We start from the raw sequence: 25,581 nt of genomic DNA on the forward strand, positions 1-25,581 counted from the left end.
AAGTGTGTCATGGTTTACTTCCCATTTCTGATCAGACTTTGGTATTGTTATACTTCCAAATATTTGAGTAAAAAAAACGAAAGTAACACAGAGCAGATAGGCCTACACCTTGTTACATCCCAAATGGCTCCCTAGCCCCTATGTAGTGCACTACTTTTGACCAGAGGGCCCTGTAGTGTACCATTTGAGACACGCCAGACTGTCAGTCAGGTTATTAAACAGCCAAAACACTAAGAAAAATAACAATAGCCAATCAAAAGTGGGTTAAGGAGCGTTGTTAGGCAGAAACTTCTGTGCGGGAAAGCATAGTATAAGACAGTCTCCTCAAAATGTTTGGGGAGGGGGGGTCAAGGGGGCAGGGTTCTCATTCCAGGTCAGTCCCAGTGTAGGTTTGGGATGGAGGGGGGTCTCCATTCACCTCTAGAGGACGAAGGGGAGGATGGGCGAGCGAAGAGGAGGGTAGTCCCGGAACTCTTTCAGGTAGCTGCGGTGCTTCCCCTTGGCCCACACCGTCATCTGGATGAAGCCCACCGCCGTGAAGAAAGCCACCGGCAGACACTGAGTCATCAAGGTGAAGCCAAACCACGAGCCCAGCTACAGGAGAGGAGAGCTGGTGTTACACACACACACACCTTTATATATGTCACACACACTAAAGGCAGCTATGGGCAGACTACATGGGAGAAAGAACGATGGTGTTACACACACGCATATACATAATAATGTGGATGTTGATTAAGGCAGCCCCCCCCCCCCTCTGATTCAGAGGGGTTGGGTTAAATGTGGAAGACACATTTCAGTTGAATAACTGACCAGCTATCCAACCCGGTTTCCTATACACTAGAATTTCACTGCCAACTTCTGCCACTAGGTGGCCATGAGCCTAACAACTACATTGAGAGACACATGTTACACACTTCCTCCTAACCAGCAGAGGGCAGTGTCACCCTGGACTAAATACAGGGTGAAGTTGCCCCTAGACGCTGATTTTTGCATTTCCCCACTAATGGTTAAGGTTATGATTGGTGGAGGGGAAGCTGATCCTAGATCTGTGCCTAGGGGTCCAAGACTCACCTCATAGGTGTAGTTGGGACAGGAGACCAGCAGGAAGATCCAGGTGAAGGGGTTCTTAGTGGGGTAGGGGATCTTCCTGGTCTTAGATCCTGATGGAGGGAGAGAGAGATTCAGTTTGTTGTGGGCTGCTGTTTTGTAGCAGACAGAGAAAACAGTGTGTATGTTGAATTGATTGATGTGTTGTAATGTTTGCATATTCAATAGGAGTGTGTACCTGGTGGGCGGAGGTTCCGCAGGGCGATATGGATGGAGAAGTTACCAACCTGACAGAACTGAGAAGATAGCATCTACTAAATAACCATTTACTATGATATTGTTCTATTACTATAGTATACAGGATGAGTACATTATAGTAGAGTACATTATAGTAGAGCATAGAACAGTAGAGTCTTACCAGAAAGATGATGAGGGCAATCCTGACCTGCTGCTCACCATAGATTGCTGAAAAGACAAGGGTGGTTAATATAGTAGCGTACTCACTAGGGGGTGGTTAATATAGTAGCGTACTCACTATGGGGTGGTTAATATAGTAGCGTACTCACTAGGGGGTGGTTAATATAGTAGCGCACTCACTAGGGGGTGGTTAATATAGTAGCGCACTCACTAGGGGGTGTATACAGAGGGTGGTTAATACAGTAGCGTACTCACTAGGTGGTGTATACAGAGGGTGGTTAACATAGTAGCGTACTCACTAGGTGGTGTATATAGAGGGTGGTTAATATAGTAGCGTACTCACTAGGTGGTGTATACAGAGGGTGGTTAATATAGTAGCGTACTCACTAGGTGGTGTATACAGAGGGTGGTTAACATAGTAGCATACTCACTAGGTGGTGTATACAGAGGGTGGTTAATATAGTAGCGTACTCACTAGGTGGTGTATACAGAGGGTGGTTAATATAGTAGCGTACTCACTAGGTGGTGTATACAGAGGGTGGTTAATATAGTAGCGTACTCACTAGGTGGTGTATATAGAGGGTGGTTAATATAGTAGCGTACTCACTAGGTGGTGTATATAGAGGGTGGTTAATATAGTAGCGTACTCACTAGGTGGTGTATACAGAGGGTGGTTAATATAGTAGCGTACTCACTAGGTGGTGTATACAGAGGGTGGTTAACATAGTAGCATACTCACTAGGTGGTGTATACAGAGGGTGGTTAATATAGTAGCGTACTCACTAGGTGGTGTATATAGAGGGTGGTTAATATAGTAGCGTACTCACTAGGTGGTGTATATAGAGGGTGGTTAATATAGTAGCGTACTCACTAGGTGGTGTATATAGAGGGTGGTTAATATAGTAGCGTACTCACTAGGTGGTGTATATAGAGGGTGGTTAATATAGTAGCGTACTCACTAGGTGGTGTATACAGAGGGTGGTTAATATAGTAGCGTACTCACTAGGTGGTGTATACAGAGGGTGGTTAATATAGTAGGCCATCCAGGCAGCAAAGCCCCAGTAGTAGGTGCAGTTCTGGAACACAGGAAGACAGAACACACTGTATCACACACAAGCGTCATCCCAAATTGCACCTTATTCCCTTTATAGCGCACTACCTTTTAACCAGGGCCCATTACACTATCCACTATATAGTGCACTACTTTTGACCAGAGTTATATGGGCCCTGGTCAAAAGTAGCGCATTACATAGGAAATAGGGAGCCAATTAGGATGCAAACCACAGTGTCAGATGACCCCAGAATCTCTCAGCAGGTTCAAAGGTCACCCTGGGTTGAAGAGACAGGCTAGGGTTCCCCAGATGAGGTATGTGTAAGGTGATACACCCTCACGATGAGGTAAGAGGGCAACTAAGGCTGTGGTGTGTGTCAGTCAGAGAGAGAGAAAGAGTGTGTGTTCTGAATGTGTGTGTGTGTGTGTGTGTGTCACCTTGAAGATGTTGCGTAGCGGCATGGTCCCGTGGGAGAAGCGATGGACAAACAGGGTCTCCAGGAGTCTCTTCAGGTAGTGGAAGGAGTGACACATACAGGCTAGACTGGGATCACACACACAAACTACATTACCCAACATGCACCAGGATACTCACCATAGAAACCAAAGACAAAGGTTCTCTTTATTCCTGCCATTCGTAGTTCGATGAACTAGAGTTCAACTAGCAGACAAATATGATTCACATTAACAAGCGGCTCATTGCAGTTCCACTTAGATATACAGCCGTCAGACTACAGTCGTCTACACGACCCAGTGTGTGTGTGTGTGAGAGAGACTCACTGTACGACCCAGTGCTTGCTGGTGGTGAAGTCATATTTGGGGGCGTAGATGAAGGGAACACGGAAGTAGAACATTAGGTAGAGGAGGAGAGGACCACCATACTCTGTCAGAAACACCTGAGAGACAGAGACCTATTTCAATTGACTGACTTCCTTATGTCAACTGTAACTAAAATTGTGGCATTTATATTTTTTGTTCGGCATTATATAGTCCAGCTACAGATCATTCATAAACCCTGTCGTGTCAGAGCTCCGGATCATTCATAATAAACCCTGTCGTGTCAGAGCTCCGGATCATTCATAATAAACCCTGTCGTGTCAGAGCTCCGGATCATTCATAATAAACCCTGTCGTGTCAGAGCTCCGGATCATTCATAATAAACCCTGTCGTGTCAGAGCTCCGGATCATTCATAATAAACCCTGTCGTGTCAGAGCTCCGGATCATTCATAATAAACCCTGTCGTGTCAGAGCTCCGGATCATTCATAATAAACCCTGTCGTGTCAGAGCTCCGGATCATTCATAATAAACCCTGTCGTGTCAGAGCTCCGGATCATTCATAATAAACCCTGTCGTGTCAGAGCTCCGGATCATTCATAATAAACCCTGTCGTGTCAGAGCTCCGGATCATTCATAATAAACCCTGTCGTGTCAGAGCTCCGGATCATTCATAATAAACCCTGTCGTGTCAGAGCTCCGGATCATTCATAATAAACCCTGTCGTGTCAGAGCTCCGGATCATTCATAATAAACCCTGTCGTGTCAGAGCTCCGGATCATTCATAATAAACCCTGTCGTGTCAGAGCTCCGGATCATTCATAATAAACCCTGTCGTGTCAGAGCTACAGATCATTCATAATAAACCCTGTCGTGTCAGAGCTCCGGATCATTCATAATAAACCCTGTCGTGTCAGAGCTCCGGATCATTCATAATAAACCCTGTCGTGTCAGAGCTCTGGATCATTCATAAACCCTGTCGTGTCAGAGCTCCGGATCATTCATAATAAACCCTGTCGTGTCAGAGCTACAGATCATTCATAAACCCTGTCGTGTCAGAGCTACAGATCATTCATGAGCAGCGATGGACAAAGCCATTTTAAAAACTGTTGCTACCGTCATCATGAATAACTTACAAAACATAACTTTACTTTTCTCCCTCTCTCTAGTCTGGCCAGCTCTCCTTCTCCTCCTAGTGTCACACTGGTGTTTGTGTTGTACTAACAGATGTCCAGCCAGCCAGTCAGTCAGCCAGCCAGTCAGCCAGCCAGGGAGGATACATTTATCGCTCTCGGTTTTCCACACCTGCTCCTGCCAAACCGACAGTCACCCCTCCCTCCCCCACGTCTCTCCCTCCCTCCCCCACGTCTCTCCCTCCCTCCCCCACGTCTCTCCCTCCCTCCCCCATGTCTCTCCCCCACGTCTCTCTCTCCCTCCCCCAGTTAATGTGACAGGGGCTTTAATAGTGACTCTCAACAAAAACACATTTTCAACCAAGGTCAGGAGGAAACTAACAGACAAGTTAGTGAGCGCGTGCGTACGTGTGTGTGGTATGTGTGTGCCTGTGTGTACTCACGGTGACCCAGCTGATTTGAGCTCCCAGGTCTCGGAAGTAGAAGGTTGCCGTGGTTCCCACAGGAAGATGCTGCAGAACATCCTCATCCTTTAGAGACTTACCCTCTGATAGAGAGAGAGAATTCTGATTAATAACAGCCCCACAAACAAGTTGCATGATCAATCCTTACCCTCTACCAGCCTGCTACCATCACTACTATACTATAGATATCAACACTGTCCTCTACCATCACTACTATACTATAGATATCAACACTGTCCTGTACCAGCCTGCTACCATCACTACTATTCTATAGATATCAACACTGTCCTCTACCATCACTACTATTCTATAGATATCAACACTGTCCTCTACCATCACTACTATACTATAGATATCAACACTGTCCTCTACCATCACTACTATTCTATAGATATCAACACTGTCCTCTACCATCACTACTATATTATAGATATCAACACTGTCCTCTACCATCACTACTATACTATAGATATCAACACTGTCCTCTACCATCACTACTATACTATAGATATCAACACTGTCCTCTACCATCACTACTATACTATAGATATCAACACTGTCCTGTACCAGCCTGCTACCATCACTACTATACTATAGATATCAACACTGTCCTCTACCATCACTACTATACTATAGATATCAACACTGTCCTCTACCATCACTACTATACTATAGATATCAACACTGTCCTGTACCAGCCTGCTACCATCACTACTATACTATAGATATCAACACTGTCCTGTACCATCACTACTATACTATAGATATCAACACTGTCCTCTACCATCACTACTATACTATAGATATCAACACTGTCCTCTACCATCACTACTATACTATAGATATCAACACTGTCCCTCTACCATCACTACTATACTATAGATATCAACACTGTCCTCTACCATCACTACTATACTATAGATATCAACACTGTCCTCTACCATCACTACTATACTATAGATATCAACACTGTCCTCAACCATCACTACTATACTATAGATATCAACACTGTCCTCTACCATCACTACTATACTATAGATATCAACACTGTCCTGTACCAGCCTGCTACCATCACTACTATACTATAGATATCAACACTGTCCTCTACCATCACTACTATACTATAGATATCAACACTGTCCTCAACCATCACTACTATACTATAGATATCAACACTGTCCTCTACCATCACTACTATACTATAGATATCAACACTGTCCTCAACCATCACTACTATACTATAGATATCAACACTGTCCTCTACCAGCCTGCTACCATCACTACTATACTATAGATAAACACTGTCCTCTACCATCACTACTATACTATAGATATCAACACTGTCCTGTACCAGCCTGCTACCATCACTACTATATTATAGATATCAACACTGTCCTCTACCATCACTACTATTCTATAGATATCAACACTGTCCTCTACCAGCCTGCTACCATCACTACTATACTATAGATATCAACACTGTCCTCTACCATCACTACTATACTATAGATATCAACACTGTCCTCTACCATCACTACTATACTATAGATATCAACACTGTCTTCTACCATCACTACTATTCTATAGATATCAACACTGTCCTGTACCAGCCTGCTACCATCACTACTATACTATAGATATCAACACTGTCCTCTACCATCACTACTATTCTATAGATATCAACACTGTCCTCTACCATCACTACTATACTATAGATATCAACACTGTTCTCTACCATCACTACTATACTATAGATATCAACACTGTCCTCTACCATCACTACTATACTATAGATATCAACACTGTCCTCTACCATCACAACTATACTATAGATATCAACACTGTCCTCTACCATCACTACTATACTATAGATATCAACACTGTCCTGTACCAGCCTGCTACCATCACTACTATATTATAGATATCAACACTGTCCTCTACCATCACTACTATTCTATAGATATCAACACTGTCCTCTACCAGCCTGCGACCATCACTACTATACTATAGATATCAACACTGTCCTCTACCATCACTACTATACTATAGATATCAACACTGTCCTGTACCATCACTACTATACTATAGATATCAACACTGTCCTCTACCATCACTACTATACTATAGATATCAACACTGTCCTCTACCATCACTACTATACTATAGATATCAACACTGTCCTCTACCATCACTACTATACTATAGATATCAACACTGTCCTCTACCATCACTACTATACTATAGATATCAACACTGTCCTCTACCATCACTACTATACTATAGATATCAACACTGTCCTCTACCAGCCTGCTACCATCACTACTATACTATAGATATCAACACTGTCCTCTACCATCACTACTATACTATAGATATCAACACTGTCCTCTACCATCACTACTATACTATAGATATCAACACTGTCCTCTACCATCACTACTATACTATAGATATCAACACTGTCCTCGCCCATCACTACTATACTATAGATATCAACACTGTCCTCTACCATCACTACTATTCTATAGATATCAACACTGTCCTCTACCAGCCTGCTACCATCACTACTATACTATAGATATCAACAATGTCCTGTACCATCACTACTATACTATAGATATCAACACTGTCCTCTACCATCACTACTATACTATAGATATCAACACTGTCCTCTACCATCACTACTATACTATAGATATCAACACTGTCCTCTACCATCACTACTATAATATAGATATCAACACTGTCCTCTACCAGCCTGCTACCATCACTACTATACTATAGATATCAACACTGTCCTGTACCATCACTACTATACTATAGATATCAACACTGTCCTCTACCATCACTACTATAATATAGATATCAACACTGTCCTCTACCAGCCTGCTACCATCACTACTATACTATAGATATCAACACTGTCCTCTACCATCACTACTATACTATAGATATCAACACTGTTCTCGACCATCACTACTATACTATAGATATCAACACTGTCCTCTACCATCACTACTATACTATAGATATCAACACTGTCCTCTACCAGCCTGCTACCATCACTACTATACTATAGATATCAACACTGTCCTCTACCATCACTACTATACTATAGATAAACACTGTCCTCTACCATCACTACTATACTATAGATATCAACACTGTCCTCTACCATCACTACTATACTATAGATATCAACACTGTCCTCTACCATCACTACTATACTATAGATATCAACACTGTCCTCTACCATCACTACTATACTATAGATATCAACACTGTCCTCTACCAGCCTGCTACCATCACTACTATACTATAGATATCAACACTGTCCTCTACCATCACTACTATACTATAGATATCAACACTGTCCTCTACCATCACTACTATACTATAGATATCAACACTGTCCTCTACCATCACTACTATACTATAGATATCAACACTGTCCTCTACCATCACTACTATACTATAGATATCAACACTGTCCTCGCCCATCACTACTATACTATAGATATCAACACTGTCCTCTACCATCACTACTATACTATAGATATCAACACTGTCCTCTACCAGCCTGCTACCATCACTACTATACTATAGATATCAACACTGTCCTCTACCATCACTACTATACTATAGATACAACACTGTCCTCTACCATCACTACTATACTATAGATATCAACACTGTCCTCTACCATCACTACTATACTATAGATATCAACACTGTCCTCTACCATCACTACTATACTATAGATATCAACACTGTCCTCTACCATCACTACTATACTATAGATATCAACACTGTCCTCTACCAGCCTGCTACCATCACTACTATACTATAGATATCAACACTGTCCTCTACCATCACTACTATACTATAGATATCAACACTGTCCTCTACCATCACTACTATACTATAGATATCAACACTGTCCTCTACCATCACTACTATACTATAGATATCAACACTGTCCTCTACCATCACTACTATACTATAGATATCAACACTGTCCTCTACCATCACTACTATACTATAGATATCAACACTGTCCTCTACCATCACTACTATACTATAGATATCAACACTGTCCTCTACCATCACTACTATACTATAGATATCAACACTGTCCTCTACCATCACTACTATACTATAGATATCAACACTGTCCTCTACCATCACTACTATACTATAGATATCAACACTGTCCTCTACCATCACTACTATACTATAGATATCAACACTGTCCTCTACCATCACTACTATACTATAGATATCAACACTGTCCTCTACCATCACTACTATACTATAGATATCAACACTGTCCTCTACCATCACTACTATACTATAGATATCAACACTGTCCTCTACCATCACTACTATACTATAGATATCAACACTGTCCTCTACCATCACTACTATACTATAGATATCAACACTGTCCTCTACCATCACTACTATACTATAGATATCAACACTGTCCTCTACCATCACTACTATTCTATAGATATCAACACTGTCCTCTACCAGGCTGCTACCATCACTACTATACTATAGATATCAACACTGTCCTCTACCATCACTACTATACTATAGATATCAACACTGTCCTCTACCATCACTACTATACTATAGATATCAACACTGTCCTCAACCATCACTACTATACTATAGATATCAACACTGTCCTCTACCAGCCTGCTACCATCACTACTATACTATAGATATCAACACTGTCCTCTACCATCACTACTATACTATAGATATCAACACTGTCCTCTACCATCACTACTATACTATAGATATCAACACTGTCCTCTACCATCACTACTATACTATAGATATCAACACTGTCCTCTACCATCACTACTATACTATAGATATCAACACTGTCCTCTACCATCACTACTATACTATAGATATCAACACTGTCCTCTACCAGCCTGCTACCATCACTACTATACTATAGATATCAACACTGTCCTCTATCATCACTACTATACTATAGATATCAACACTGTCCTCTATCATCACTACTATACTATAGATATCAACACTGTCCTCTACCATCACTACTATACTATAGATATCAACACTGTCCTCTACCATCACTACTATACTATAGATATCAACACTGTCCTCTACCATCACTACTATACTATAGATATCAACACTGTCCTCGCCCATCACTACTATACTATAGATATCAACACTGTCCTCTACCATCACTACTATACTATAGATATCAACACTGTCCTCTACCATCACTACTATACTATAGATATCAACACTGTCCTCTACCATCACTACTATACTATAGATATCAACACTGTCCTCTACCATCACTACTATACTATAGATATCAACACTGTCCTCTACCATCACTACTATTCTATAGATATCAACACTGTCCTCTACCATCACTACTATACTATAGATATCAACACTGTCCTCTACCATCACTACTATACTATAGATATCAACACTGTCCTCTACCATCACTACTATACTATAGATATCAACACTGTCCTCTACCATCACTACTATACTATAGATATCAACACTGTCCTCTACCATCACTACTATACTATAGATATCAACACTGTCCTCTACCATCACTACTATTCTATAGATATCAACACTGTCCTCTACCAGGCTGCTACCATCACTACTATACTATAGATATCAACACTGTCCTCTACCATCACTACTATACTATAGATATCAACACTGTCCTCTACCATCACTACTATACTATAGATATCAACACTGTCCTCTACCATCACTACTATACTATAGATATCAACACTGCCTCCGCCTGCTACCATCACTACTATTCTATAGATATCAACACTGTCCTCTACCATCACTACTATACTATAGATATCAACACTGTCCTCGCCCATCACTACTATACTATAGATATCAACACTGTCCTCTACCATCACTACTATACTATAGATATCAACACTGTCCTCTACCAGCCTGCTACCATCACTACTATACTATAGATATCAACACTGTCCTCTACCATCACTACTATACTATAGATATCAACACTGTCCTCTACCATCACTACTATACTATAGATATCAACACTGTCCTCTACCATCACTACTATTCTATAGATATCAACACTGTCCTCTACCAGCCTGCTACCATCACTACTATACTATAGATATCAACACTGTCCTCTACCATCACTACTATACTATAGATATCAACACTGTCCTCTACCATCACTACTATAATATAGATATCAACACTGTCCTCTACCAGCCTGCTACCATCACTACTATACTATAGATATCAACACTGTCCTCTACCATCACTACTATACTATAGATATCAACACTGTCCTCAACCATCACTACTATACTATAGATATCAACACTGTCCTGTACCAGCCTGCTACCATCACTACTATACTATAGATATCAACACTGTCCTCGCCCATCACTACTATACTATAGATATCAACACTGTCCTCTACCAGCCTGCTACCATCACTACTATACTATAGATATCAACACTGTCCTCTACCAGCCTGCTACCATCACTACTATACTATAGATATCAACACTGTCCTCTACCATCACTACTATACTATAGATATCAACACTGTCCTCTACCATCACTACTATAATATAGATATCAACACTGTCCTCAACCATCACTACTATACTATAGATATCAACACTGTCCTCTACCATCACTACTATACTATAGATATCAACACTGTCCTCTACCAGCCTGCTACCATCACTACTATACTATAGATATCAACACTGTCCTCTACCATCACTACTATACTATAGATATCAACACTGTCCTCAACCATCACTACTATACTATAGATATCAACACTGTCCTGTACCAGCCTGCTACCATCACTACTATACTATAGATATCAACACTGTCCTCTACCATCACTACTATTCTATAGATATCAACACTGTCCTCTACCATCACTACTATACTATAGATATCAACACTGTCCTCTACCATCACTACTATTCTATAGATATCAACACTGTCCTCTACCATCACTACTATACTATAGATATCAACACTGTCCTCTACCAGCCTGCTACCATCACTACTATACTATAGATATCAACACTGTCCTCAACCATCACTACTATACTATAGATATCAACACTGTCCTCTACCAGCCTGCTACCATCACTACTATACTATAGATATCAACACTGTCCTCTACCATCACTACTATACTATGGATATCAACACTGTCCTCTACCATCACTACTATACTATAGATATCAACACTGTCCTGTACCATCACTACTATACTATAGATATCAACACTGTCCTCAACCATCACTACTATACTATAGATATCAACACTGTCCTCTACCATCACTACTATTCTATAGATATCAACACTGTCCTCTACCATCACTACTATACTATAGATATCAACACTGTCCTCTACCATCACTACTATACTATAGATATCAACACTGTCCTCTACCAGCCTGCTACCATCACTACTATACTATAGATATCAACACTGTCCTCTACCATCACTACTATACTATAGATATCAACACTGTCCTCTACCATCACTACTATACTATAGATATCAACACTGTCCTCTACCAGCCTGCTACCATCACTACTATAGATATCAACACTGTCCTGTACCATCACTACTATACTATAGATATCAACACTGTCCTCTACCATCACTACTATACTATAGATATCAACACTGTCCTGTACCAGCCTGCTACCATCACTACTATACTATAGATATCAACACTGTCCTGTACCAGCCTGCTACCATCACTACTATACTATAGATATCAACACTGTCCTCTACCATCACTACTATACTATAGATATCAACACTGTCCTCTACCATCACTACTATACTATAGATATCAACACTGTCCTCTACCATCACTACTATTCTATAGATATCAACACTGTCCTCTACCATCACTACTATACTATAGATATCAACACTGTCCTCTACCATCACTACTATACTATAGATATCAACACTGTCCTCAACCATCACTACTATACTATAGATATCAACACTGTCCTGTACCAGCCTGCTACCATCACTACTATACTATAGATATCAACACTGTCCTCTACCATCACTACTATACTATAGATATCAACACTGTCCTCTACCATCACTACTATACTATAGATATCAACACTGTCCTCTACCATCACTACTATACTATAGATATCAACACTGTCCTCTACCATCACTACTATACTATAGATATCAACACTGTCCTCTACCATCACTACTATACTATAGATATCAACACTGTCCTCTACCAGCCTGCTACCATCACTACTATACTATAGATATCAACACTGTCCTCTACCATCACTACTATACTATAGATATCAACACTGTCCTCTACCATCACTACTATACTATAGATATCAACACGGTCTTCATACAGACTGAACATCAGAAGACTGGTTTGGAGTTAGACTTACTTGGGTCTAGGCGGATGGACTGTCTGGCTGCGTACCATTGAGGATCTGAGTCAGATGGACAAGGGAGACCAGACAAAGAAAGAAGACAGATACACGGACAAGGGGGGGGGGGGGGGGGGGGGTCAACTCTTTAGCTTTATTTAATTGAAATACTGTATATTGAAGTGAATTTAATTGTAGTAGCATGTGCTGCTGTGTAATGTCAATCTGAGGTCGTACTCACGGCTTTTGTGGAACATAGACTTGATCTCCCCAATAGTGGCATTTGGCTCAACCTGCAGATCAAGAGAGATGAGTGGGACACACACACACACACACCCCTCCTCCTCTCATTGCCCTTTCATGTGATTACAAGTAAATTTAGCTCTAGCTCTGGCCACACCCCCTGGGTACTGGGTATCAAACAGCTGGTATTATCACCACACACACAGCATAAATATAAACAGACACATACAGCGCCAACACACACACACACACACACCGCAACAACAATCCCACAGACAAATGATGCACACACAAAACCATGGACACGGGGACACACACACTCGTAACAGCGGCCACTCCCAGACTGAAGCCAAGTCTGGAGGTTTAGGGGCTTGTGCTGAACCCTGTTCCCCCAGCCAGACTGCCTCATCCTGGGGGCTTAGCCCTCACATACCCCCCCCCCTAACTCCAGTCAGCAGGGACTGGATGGTTCTGCCCAGCCATGGCCCACTATTAAAATCGCCTGGCAGAGGAACAATGGACCAGAACTAACCTTTCCTAAATGATAGGTAAGTCATGGTTAGTCCTTACTGGATAGTTGATAAGGACTAGGTGTGTGTACAAAGACTGTATTGAAGGTGGGTCACAGTCAAACTGAAAGGTTCTGAACACTGGACTCCCCACTAGGCTACTCCATTCTTTTTGGCATCCTGACAACATTCACCAGACATTATTCTACTACTGTATTTGTCTGTGACATCACAGAGGTCTTCCCTCAGACATTCTATTCTCTTTATGACATCACCGAGTTCCACTCCAGACTTTCTATTCTCTTTATGACATCACAGGCCTTCCCCAGATATTCTACTCTCTCATGACATCACAGATATTATACACTGCTCAACAAAAATAAAGGGAACACTTAAACAACACAATGTAACTCCAAGTCAATCACACTTCTGTGAAATCAAACTGTCCACTTAGGAAGCAACACTGATTGACAATAAATTTCACATTCTGTTGTGCAAATGGAATAGACAACAGGTGGAAATTATAGGCAATTAGCAAGACACCCCCAATAAAGGAGTGGTTCTGCAGGTGGGGACCACAGACCACTTCTCAGTTCCTATGCTTCCTGGCTGATGTTTTGGTCACTTTTGAATGCTGGCGGTGCTTTCACTCTAGTGGTAGCATGAGACGGAGTCTACAACCCACACAAGTGGCTCAGGTAGTGCAGCTCATCCAGGATGGCACATCAATGCGAGCTGTGGCAAGAAGGTTAGCTGTGTCTGTCAGCGTAGTGTCCAGAGCATGGAGGTGCTACCAGGAGACAGGCCAGTACATCAGGAGACGTGGAGGAGGCCGTAGGAGGGCAACAACCCAGCAGCAGGACCGCTACCTCCGCCTTTGTGCAAGGAGGAGCAGGAGAAGCACTGCCAGAGCCCTGCAAAATGACCTCCAGCAGGCCACAAATGTGCATGTGTCTGCTCAAACGGTCAGAAACAGACTCCATGAGGGTGGTATGAGGGCCCGACGTCCACAGGTGGGGCTTGTGCTTACAGCCCAACACCGTGCAGGACGTTTGGCATTTGCCAGAGAACACCAAGATTGGCAAATTCGCCACTGGCGCCCTGTGCTCTTCACAGATGAAAGCAGGTTCACACTGACCACATGTGACAGACGTGACAGAGTCTGGAGACGCCGTGGAGAACGTTCTGCTGCCTGCAACATCCTCCAGCATGACCGGTTTGGCGGTGGGTCAGTCATGGTGTGGGGTGGCATTTCTTTGGGGGGCCGCACAGCCCTCCATGTGCTCGCCAGAGGTAGCCTGACTGCCATTAGGTACCGAGATGAAATCCTCAGACCCCTTGTGAGACCATATGCTGGTGCGGTTGGCCCTGGGTTCCTCCTAATGCAAGACAATGCTAGACCTCATGTGGCTGGAGTGTGTCAGCAGTTCCTGCAAGAGGAAGGCATTGATGCTATGGACTGGCCCGCCCGTTCCCCAGACCTGAATCCAATTGAGCACATCTGGGACATCATGTCTCGCTCCATCCACCAACGCCACGTTGCACCAGACTGTCCAGGAGTTGGTGGATGCTTTATTCCAGGTCTGGGAGGAGATCCCTCAGGAGACCATCCGCCACCTCATCAGGAGCATGCCCAGGCGTTGTAGGGAGGTCATACAGGCACTTGGAGGCCACACACACTACTGAGCCTCATTTTGACTTGTTTTAAGGACATTACATCAAAGTTGGATCAGCCTGTAGTGTGGTTTTCCACTTTAATTTTGAGTGTGACTCCAAATCCAGACCTCCATGGGTTGATAAATTGGATTTCCATTGATTCTTTTTGTGTGATTTTGTTGTCAGCACATTCAACTATGTAAAGAAAAAAGTATTTCATAAGATTATTTCTTTCATTCAGATCTAGGATGTGTTGTTTAAGTGTTCCCTTTATTTTTTTGAGCAGTATATTTATGGAATTGCAGGTCTAAGATATTCTAGTGTCTTCATGACATCACAGAGGTCTTTCCCAGAGATTCTACTCTTTATAAAATCACAAAAAAAATATTCTCCAGACATGTAATCTTTATGACATCACAGAGGTAAGGTCTTCAAGAGATTATAGTCTACTTGTGACATCACAGGTCTCTCCCAGACATTCTAGTCTCTTTATGACTTCACCCCAGACATTCCAAATAATTTACTTGACAACATTAGATTAGAATAACTTTATTCAACTCCACCAATATAAAATTCCAATAACCAAATCAAATCCTCACTCCCACATCAAAGCCCTACTTCAGGAATCTCTATTTTCCAGGTGGTCGCAGTCTAAAGTGGGGGATGACGTGGCCATGGAAACTGTGTTAAGCTGAGAACAGGTCTCAGAGCAGTGGTAATCCTGCGAGGACGTGACCTGATACCTTGCAGCTCCTGTATGCCCTACTAATATCACACTAACACCATACAGAACCTAATACAGTGCTATTAAAACTATATCACCATGCTAAACCTAGCTAGGTGTTACACCTGTCATTTAACCATCAGTCTATAACACCATGATAAACCTAGCTAGGTGTTACACCTGTCATTTAACCATCAGTCTATAACACCATGCTAAACCTAGCTAGGTGTTACACCCGACATTTAACCATCAGTCTATAACACCATGCTAATAGAGAGGAGTTTTAACCTCTAAGCCATAATAATGATAGTTCACTACAGTCCTAGGTAGTACTGACCACTATGGGCCGTTCTGGCTCAGACAAGGCTTAAAACCTGATATGGATAGGGGGCAGTATTTTCACTGGTTACTACTTTAAACTGGTTACTACTCTTGCCCAGAAACGAGAATATGCATATTATTAGTAGATTTGGATAGAAAACACTCTGACATTTCTAAAACTGTTTGAATGGTGTCTGAGTATAACAGAACTCATATGGCAGGCAAAAACCTGAGAAAAAGTCAACCAGGAAGTAGAGGATCTGAGAATTGTAGTTCTTTTTAGTCCCTTTCGAAACTACAGCATCTGTGCTGTTACGTTGCACTAAGGCTTCCTTTGGCTGTCTAAAGCCTTCAGAAAGTGGTTTGAGCCTTCTCCTGTCACTGGGCAGAGTATAGAAGCTCAGTTACTGAGTGGTCAGCCTGGCAACAAATGGATTGGATATGCGCGTTCCCGCGAGCACGCTATTTTTTATTTTTCTCCTTGAATGAATACGCTATTGTCCAGTTGGAATATTATTGCAATTTTACGTTAAAAATACCATAAAAATTTATTTTAAACAGCGTTTGACATGCTTCTAAGTACGGTAATGGAACATTTTGACTTTTTGTGTCTCGAATTGCGCTCGCACGTTACCTTTTGGATAGTGACCTGAACGCACACACAAAACGGAGGTATTTGGACATAACTATGGATTATTTCGAACAAAAACAACATTTCTTGTGGAAGTAGCAGTCCTGGGAGTGCATTCTGACGAAGATCAGCAAAGGCAAGAGCATATTTATAATACTATTTCTGAGTTTAGGTTGCCCCAAACTTGGCGGGTGTCTGAATAGCTCGCCGTGATGGCGAGCTATGTACTCAGAATATTGAAAAATGTGCTTTCTCCGTAAAGCTATTTCAAAATCTGACACAGCGGTTGCATAAAGGAGTTCTGTATCTATAATTCTTAAAATAATTATGTATTTTGTCAACGTTTATGATGAGTATTTTTGTAAATTCACCAGAAGTTTTGGGTGGGAATACATTTTCTGAACATCACACGCCAATGTAAAAAGCTGTTTTTGGATATAAATATGAACAAAACATACATGTATTGTGTAACATAATGTCCTACGAGTGTCATCTGATGAAGATCATCAAAGGTTAGTGCTTCATTTAGCTGTGTTTTATCGACATATATGCTTGCTTGGAAAATGGCTGTGTGGTTATGTTGGTCTATGTACACTCCTGACATAATCTAATGTTTTGCTTTCGCTGTAAAGCCTTTTTGAAAATCGGACAATGTGGTTGGATTAAGGAGAAGTGTATCTTTAAAATGGTGTAAAATAGTCGTATGTTTGAGAAATGTACATTTTTGTATTTCGCGCCACGCTGTTCCATTGGATATTGGCTAGGCGTTCCGCTAGCGGAACGTCTGTCCTCAACAGATAACTACTTCAGGTTGTACCTGGAGCTACACAGCACTATACTGACTGACTGGGCTCAAACAGACAGACAGCACTTCTGACCTGAGTACAGTGGAGCGTCCTACATTAGACTAATAGTGCAACAGGTGCAGGCTAGATAGGACTATTTAACACACACACACAGATAGACGTACACACACACACAGATAGACGTGTCCCGCCCCCCCCCCCCCCCCCACACACACACTAGTATTTGTGAAGCCGTCTTACCTTGTCCAGGAAGCAGAGTTTGTCCTTGGTCTTGGCATCCAGAATCTCCACCTCAAAGAAAACCACAGCTTTCTTAGCCTTCTTAGCTTTGGGCCGTTTAACGGGGGGTGTTGGCAGCCCTGGGACACTCCCTGGACCAGCCTTTTTGTGGGTAGCCCCCTCTAGTACTACGGTATCCATATCCACACTCCTCCACCACTAGCCTCTCTATTTAATCCCTTTGTCTGGAAAAATACCTTTTTCTTAATTCCCTCAGTTTGAGCGAAGAGAGGAGAGAGGGGCGCCTGGTTTCAACTGTGGAAATAAATCTCTTTCTCTCCCCCTCGTTCGCTACGTCGTTTTTCCTCCCACCCCTCCCTCTCTTCATCCTTTCTATCATTCGGTCACCCCCCCCTTCTCATTCCTTCTTTCCTGGCACGCTGGCTGCTTTATTTAACCCCACCCCCACACAGCCCTGCTCCCCTGTGAAGTCATTTACAGCAGGGAGCAAAGTTTAAAGAACAGTAAGGAAAGTTGATGCATTCCTGTGTTGAGTTGATTTTGACCCCCCCCACTATGATACCCGAGCACCCCCTCCCCAGTCTAGAAGGAAGTATGTGTTGTCAGTCCCCCCCACAGCTAAATAAAAAGCTCTGTGTAAGCAACCTTCTCCACACACACACACACACACACACACACACACACACACACACACACACACACACACACACACACACACACACACACACACACACCACACACACACACACAGTTGGGTGATAATACTCCAGAGACTCATGGCTTAGTTAGGAGAATTCCCCTCCGTTCAACCCCCACTCCAATAATGTCCGGAACCAACACCCTATACCCTTAAGTTCCTAGATATGTCGGTCCAATATCAATTTACTATGTTAACAAGACCTCAAATGTATACCAAACAAAAACCATTGATTTCAAAGATAAACCATAGAACTCCATGCACCAGGACTATTTTTAAAAATATCAGAACATTTTACAAAAACACCTACACAGGAAGAACTGTGCAGATACAATGTTTGGTAACAGATTAAAACTGAGGGAGATTTTACTCCAATTCTGTTACCAAACTTTGCATATGTACAGTTTTTCCAGCAAATACGTACTCTATTTTGTTGCCTTACAACCTGGAATTAAAATAGATTACTCTTTTTTGTGTGTGTGTGTGGGGGGGGGGGGGGGGGGGGGGTTGTGTCATTTGATTTACACAACATGCCTACCACTTTGAAGATGCAAAATAATTTTGGGTGAAACAAACGAGAAATAACACCAAAAAAAATTTGAAACTTGAGCGTGCATAACTATTCACCCCCCCAAAGTCAATACTTTGTAGAGCCACCTTTTGCAGCAATTACAGCTGCAAGTCTCTTGGGATGTGTCTCTATAAGCTTGGCACATCTAGCCACTGGGATTTTTGCCCATTCTTCAAGGCAAAACTGCTCCAGCTCCTTCAAGTTGGATCGGTTCCGCTGGTGTACAGAAATCTTTAAGTCATTCCACAGATTCTCAATTGGATTGAGGTCTGGGCTTTGACTAGGCCATTCCAAGGCATTTAAATGTTTCCCCTTAAACCACTCAAGTGTTGCTTTAGCAGTACACTTAGGGTCATTGTCCTGCTGGAAAGTGAACCTCCGTCCCAGTCTCAAATCTCTGGAAGACAAACAGGTTTTCCTCAAAAATGTCCCTGTATTCAGCTCCATCCATCATTCCTTCAATTCTGACCAGTTTCCCCAGTCCCTGCTGATGGAAAAACATCCCCACAGCATGATGCTGCCACCAACATGCTTCACTGTGGGGATGGTGTTCTCGGGGTGACGAGAGGTGTTGGGTTTGTGCCAGACATAGCGTTTTCCTTGATGGCCAAAAAGCTCAATTTTAGTTTCATCCGACCAGAGTACCTTCTTCCATATGTTTGGGGAGTCTCCCACACGCCTTTTGGGGAACGCCAAATGTGTTTGCTTAATTTTTTCTGGCCACTTCCGTAAAGCCCAGCTCTGTGGAGTGTACGGCTTAAAGTGGTCCTATGGACAGATACTCCAATCTCTGCTGTGGAGCTTTGCAGCTCCTTCAGGGTTATCTTTGGTCTCTTTGTTGCCTCTCTGGTTAATGCCCTCCTTGCCTGGTCCATGAGTTTTGGTGGGCGGCGCTCTCTTGGCAGGTTTGTTGAGGTGCCATATTCTTTCAATTTTTTAATAATAGATTTAAATGGTGCTCCGTGGGATGTTCAAAGTTTTGGATATTTTTTTTTTATAACCCAACCCTGATCTGTACTTCTAAACAACTTTGTCCCTGACCTGTTTGGAGAGCTCCTCGGTCTTCATGGTGCCACCCCTTACTTAGTGGTGTTGCAGACTCTGGGTCCTTTCAGAAGATATATAAGATAGATACACATACTGAGATCATGTGACACTTAGATTGAACACAGGTGGACTTTAATTAATTCTGTGACTTCTGAAGGTAATTAGTTGCACCAGATCTTATTTAGGGGCTTCAAAGCAAAGGGGGTGAATACATCTGCACGCACCACTTTCCCATTTTTTTCCCCAAACAAGTTATTTTTTAAATTTCACTTCACCAATTTGGAATATTTTGTGTATGTCCATTACATGAAATCCAAATAAAAATCGATTTAAATTACAGGTTGTAATGCAACAAAATAGGAAAAACGCCAAGGGGGGTGAATACTTTTGCAAGGCACTGTAGAGTTGTATGGTTTTCTGCACTGTGAAATCAATGGTTTTTATTTGATATACATTTTAAAGTGAAAACTCTGAGTCTATGCAATCCCATTACTGTAGAACTGCCCATAAAATTATGCTTTGTAGCACACACACACACGCAAGGCATGGCTAGGATTTCTCTAGCTATTTAACCCCCCCCCCCATTCCATCCCCTGTCTATATAAAGACCCCCCCGGGATACCAGCCTTTCCTTGTGCTGGGGGTCTAAAGTAGTACTGGATAGACAACTGTCATAGCTGGGGCAGCGTTAGGGTAGGGCTGGGGTAGGTTAGGGTAGGGCTGGGGTAGGGGTAGGGCTGGGGTAGGGTAGGGCTGGGGTAGGGTTAGGGCTGGGGTAGTGTTAGGGTAGGGCGGCGTCAGGGTAGGGCGGTGTCAGGGTAGGGCGGTGTCAGGGTAGGGCGGCGTCAGGGTAGGGGTAGGGTAGTGGTAGGGTAGGGTAGGGACCAGTGTTAGGGTAGGGATGGGGTAGTGTTAGGGTAGTGTTAGGGTAGGGATGGGGCAGTGTTAGGGTAGGGATGGGGCAGTGTTAGGGTAGGGATGGGGTAGTGTTAGGGTAGGGAAGTGTTAGGGTAGGGATGGGGTAGTGTTAGGGTAGGGCAGTGTTAGGGTAGGGATGGGGTAGTGTTAGGGTAGGGATGGGGTAGTGTTAGGGTAGGGATGGGGTAGTGTTAGGGATGGGGTAGTGTTAGGGTAGGGATGGGGTAGTGTTAGGGTAGGGAAGGGGTAGTGTTAGGGTAGGGTAGTGTTAGGGATGGGGCAGTGTTAGGGTAGGGATGGGGTAGTGTTAGGGTAGGGTGTGGTTAGGGTAGGGCAGTGTTAGGGTAGGGATGGGGCAGTGTTAGGGTAGGGATGGGGTAGGGTAGTGTTACGGATGGGGCAGGTTAGGGTAGGGATGGGGTAGTGTTAGGGTAGGGATGGGGTAGTGTTAGGGTAGGGCAGTGTTAGGGTAGGGATGGGGCATTGTTAGGGTAGGGCAGTGTTAAGGCTGTGTTAGGGTAGGGATGGGGTAGTTTTAGGGTAGGGATGGGGTAGTGTTAGGGTAGGGCAGTGTTAGGGTAGAGATGGGGTAGTGTTAGGGTAGGGCAGTGTTAGGGTTGGGTAGTGTTGGGTAGTGTTAGGGTAGGGATGGGGTAGTGTTAGGGTAGGAAAGTGTAAGGGTAGGGAAGGGGTAGTGTTAGGGTAGGGTAGTGTTAGGGTAGTGTTAGGGTTGGGTAGTGTTAGGGTTGGGTAGGGCAGGTTAAGGTAGGGATGTGGTAGGGTTAGGGTAGGGTAGCGTTAGGGTAGGGCAGTGTTAAGGCTGTGTTAGGGTAGGGGTGGGGTAGTGTTAGGGTTGGGTAGTGTTAGGGTAGGGTTAGGGTAGCGTTAGGGTAGGGTATCGTTAGGGTAGGGTAGTGTTAGGGTAGGGTAGTGTTAGGGTAGGGATGTGGTAATGTTAGGGTAGGGCAGTGTTAAGGCTGTGTTAGGGTAGGGTAGTGTTAGGGTAGGGATGGGGTAGTGTAGCGTTAGGGTAGGGTAGAGTAGCGTTAGGGTTGGGCAGTGTTAAGGCTGTGTTAGGGTAGGGTAGTGTTAGGGTAGGGATGGGGTAAAACGTGGAGCTCTAGAGTAGGACAGCATTGGACCTAGCTAAATTCAAGACTCGGGTAGTAGTGCAAGTTGGAGTAGTGCTGTGCTGCCATGATTGAGTGTGGGAAAGAGAGGGATTCATAGAACACTCCAGCTCATTATAGTGCACTAATAGGTTCTCTCCCTTTACAGGTTGAGAGATGGTGTATCTCCAGTCTACTGGACTCTGGCTCCTGGCATCTCCACACCTGCCTTCTCACTTACACACAGGTCAGTGTTAATGATTGATATTATTTACTGGTTGTTTAAGTACAGAAATGCACTGTGAGCTTAGCACAACGTTCTCTATGGACAGACCTGATGCTGATGTAGTGGACTAGCAACTGATCTACAGTCAGGTATATTCTACCACCCGAATGGTTAATATTAGCATTGTGCGTATGGTAATCTGATCCTAGATCTGTGGTATGGTGGAATGAGTGTCCATCTTCTCCCATGTGTGTTGTCAGTGCAGCGAGGCAGCAGGTGTCATGCCTAGGTCTATATTTACTATTACAGTGCTTTGGCTCCACCTTGTGGATATGTGTTATAACTACATCAGCAGTGATTTTTGTGTTGTGATAAATGTATTCATTGGAGTTCATTTGGATTCACGATGGATGCAGACAGTAATCTTGTTGATTGTTAGCAATCGTTCCCTGATGGCCAATGATGCATTGATACAGGCCCAAAATGTATTCTATAGTCAAATGCACATCTTACCAGTGCAATAACATGTTTATATTGGGCTTACTGGGCTCACAGTTGAGTACTGCAGACTAATCTAGATATTACTGTAGCCTGCTTGTATGTGAGCTAACTACGGCCTCCAAGAGTTCTAGACCTTTCTGGCAGAACACTAGGTTACATTGTAGCAGGCTAGCAGGTTCCATCTCCTCTCAAGCTGTTCTGTCCCCTCATTTACTACATTAGAAAGAGAGAAAGTTCTTGGAATGAGAACCTCCCAGTGCATATAGGTATCAGACAGACCTGGGTTGAAGTACTATTTGAAATGATTTTGAAATACATTATTTGCTTGATTGAGCTTGCCTGGCTTTAACAGACCAATGGAATAGTCCAATAGCTGCAACAGATACCCATCTACAACACCTAGACAGGCTAGAGAGCAAACTCTCAAAGTATTGGAACGAGTTCAAATATTATTTGAACCCAGGAACCCACTGGTCGGGGCATTTCTAACTCTACACAACTCCCCAAACTGGCTCCTTCACATCCTGTCGATTGGGTTCGGTCGGCACACCTGCTGTAGTGTCAGTCCTGGTAGCCATGACAACACCTGCTGTAGCTAGCTAGCCTGCAGTCTAGAAAGCGGTTTTAAAATCTGACTGTAGGAGGATTAACTCCCTTCTAGACACTGATCTAAGATCAGTTCGTATGTGATTACCCCCAAACGGCTACGGTTAGGTTTAGTGGGGGGTTAATCTGGTCCTAGATCTGTGTGTATTGGGTCTGAGAGAGCCACAAGGACAGCTCATGTAGAGGTAAATGTCTATGGGTCTGTCTGCCTATACAGCCATGAGAGTGAAGGTGGTCATGTGTTTCAGAGGACATGGCGACTACCATTATTGCTTGTTTGCTATGCATTTAACAAAGTAACCCATGGGCTTTGATATGATTACATATACCTCCTTGCATGCAGCCTTTCTTACTTACTATATAACTTTGTCTCGTATTTGTGATTGAAAACCCTAAGTTGACGAGGCTATGTGCAATAGGAGTTTAGATTTAATCTTGGCCTAGTTGTGTCATCACTTTACTCTCCTACACGCAGATCAACAATGTCAGTCAGTCTGATATAAGACGCAGTGGCCTCGATGTTCATACAGTAAAGTAGTGTAACGGTCAACATTTCTACCCAAGACGCTACATTATTTTACGACACAACAGTCCCCACAAGGTTAGATTTGTTGCGCACTTGACTGTTCACCTGCAATGATAGTCTAGCTGCCCTGCAATGAAGCAACAATCCCGAGAGAAGAAGTCTGCAGCGTTCCAATCCACCAGGTGGCGCAGCCTAGTTCATGCATTGTGAGAAAAGAACGACTGGTAAATGGATAAATAAACTAGTAACCTATCGGGTTGGTTGGTTGGACTGCTGTTTATTGTGAAAGTAGAAGTGATAGGCTACGTCCATGATATGTGAATTTCAGGCAAGTAGACTACAACTTCGACCCGAGAGAGTCCACAAGCACACCACACGGGCTGGAGACTTTGACATCCCGGGTGAGCTCGTCTCTGTTCTCCAGCGTGTCCTACCATCCTAAATCTGACCGTTCGGAAACGAACGGACAATCTTACAACACCGGTATGAAACAGTTTGAAATCTAATGTACAGAATCCCGATTAAAGGTTTAGGGTTACAGCGGATACTATCTTACCTCGTAATGCTTCATCTTGGCAGTTTGTGTTCGCTCTCATCCAAGGTGAGCGACGGGTCGTGACTTCCAATCAGAGCAAGAGGAAGCAGTGATGGCTTTGAGGTCCCCAATTGGTCCAATGATTGGGAAGTCCAATGGTTACCTCTTTAATATCACGTCCAATCAATGTGTCGGAAAGCTAAGTAGATATGCCTTACTTCCCGTACTGTAGCCAATGGGGGAGTAGATTCCCACAATGGAGTGATCCGTTTGGACAAATGGAGATGCGGGGTAAATTGTATTAGCGGGTGATTATTTTTAGTAAATCTTATGTTATCAACAC

General features: G+C 43.1%; 1 protein-coding gene across 1 annotated transcript; it reads right to left on the bottom strand.

Moving 5' to 3' along the window:
• Positions 1-25,545, bottom strand: tecrb (trans-2,3-enoyl-CoA reductase b). Its single transcript, XM_045690788.2, has 12 exons — positions 25,260-25,545; positions 18,503-18,553; positions 13,614-13,665; positions 13,391-13,435; positions 4,871-4,974; positions 3,299-3,414; positions 2,957-3,062; positions 2,471-2,543; positions 1,469-1,515; positions 1,289-1,346; positions 1,075-1,163; positions 1-594 (listed from the first exon to the last, which is right to left on the bottom strand). The coding sequence occupies exons 1-12, from the start codon at positions 25,272-25,274 to the stop codon at positions 421-423; spliced, it is 930 nt and encodes a 309-aa protein (XP_045546744.1). The 5' UTR covers positions 25,275-25,545; the 3' UTR covers positions 1-420.
• Between the last annotated feature and the right edge of the window lie 36 nt (positions 25,546-25,581).

The sequence above is a fragment of the Salmo salar genome, chromosome 12 (assembly GCF_965601325.2).
Source record: "Salmo salar chromosome 12, fSalSal1, whole genome shotgun sequence".
NCBI lineage: Eukaryota > Metazoa > Chordata > Actinopteri > Salmoniformes > Salmonidae > Salmo > Salmo salar.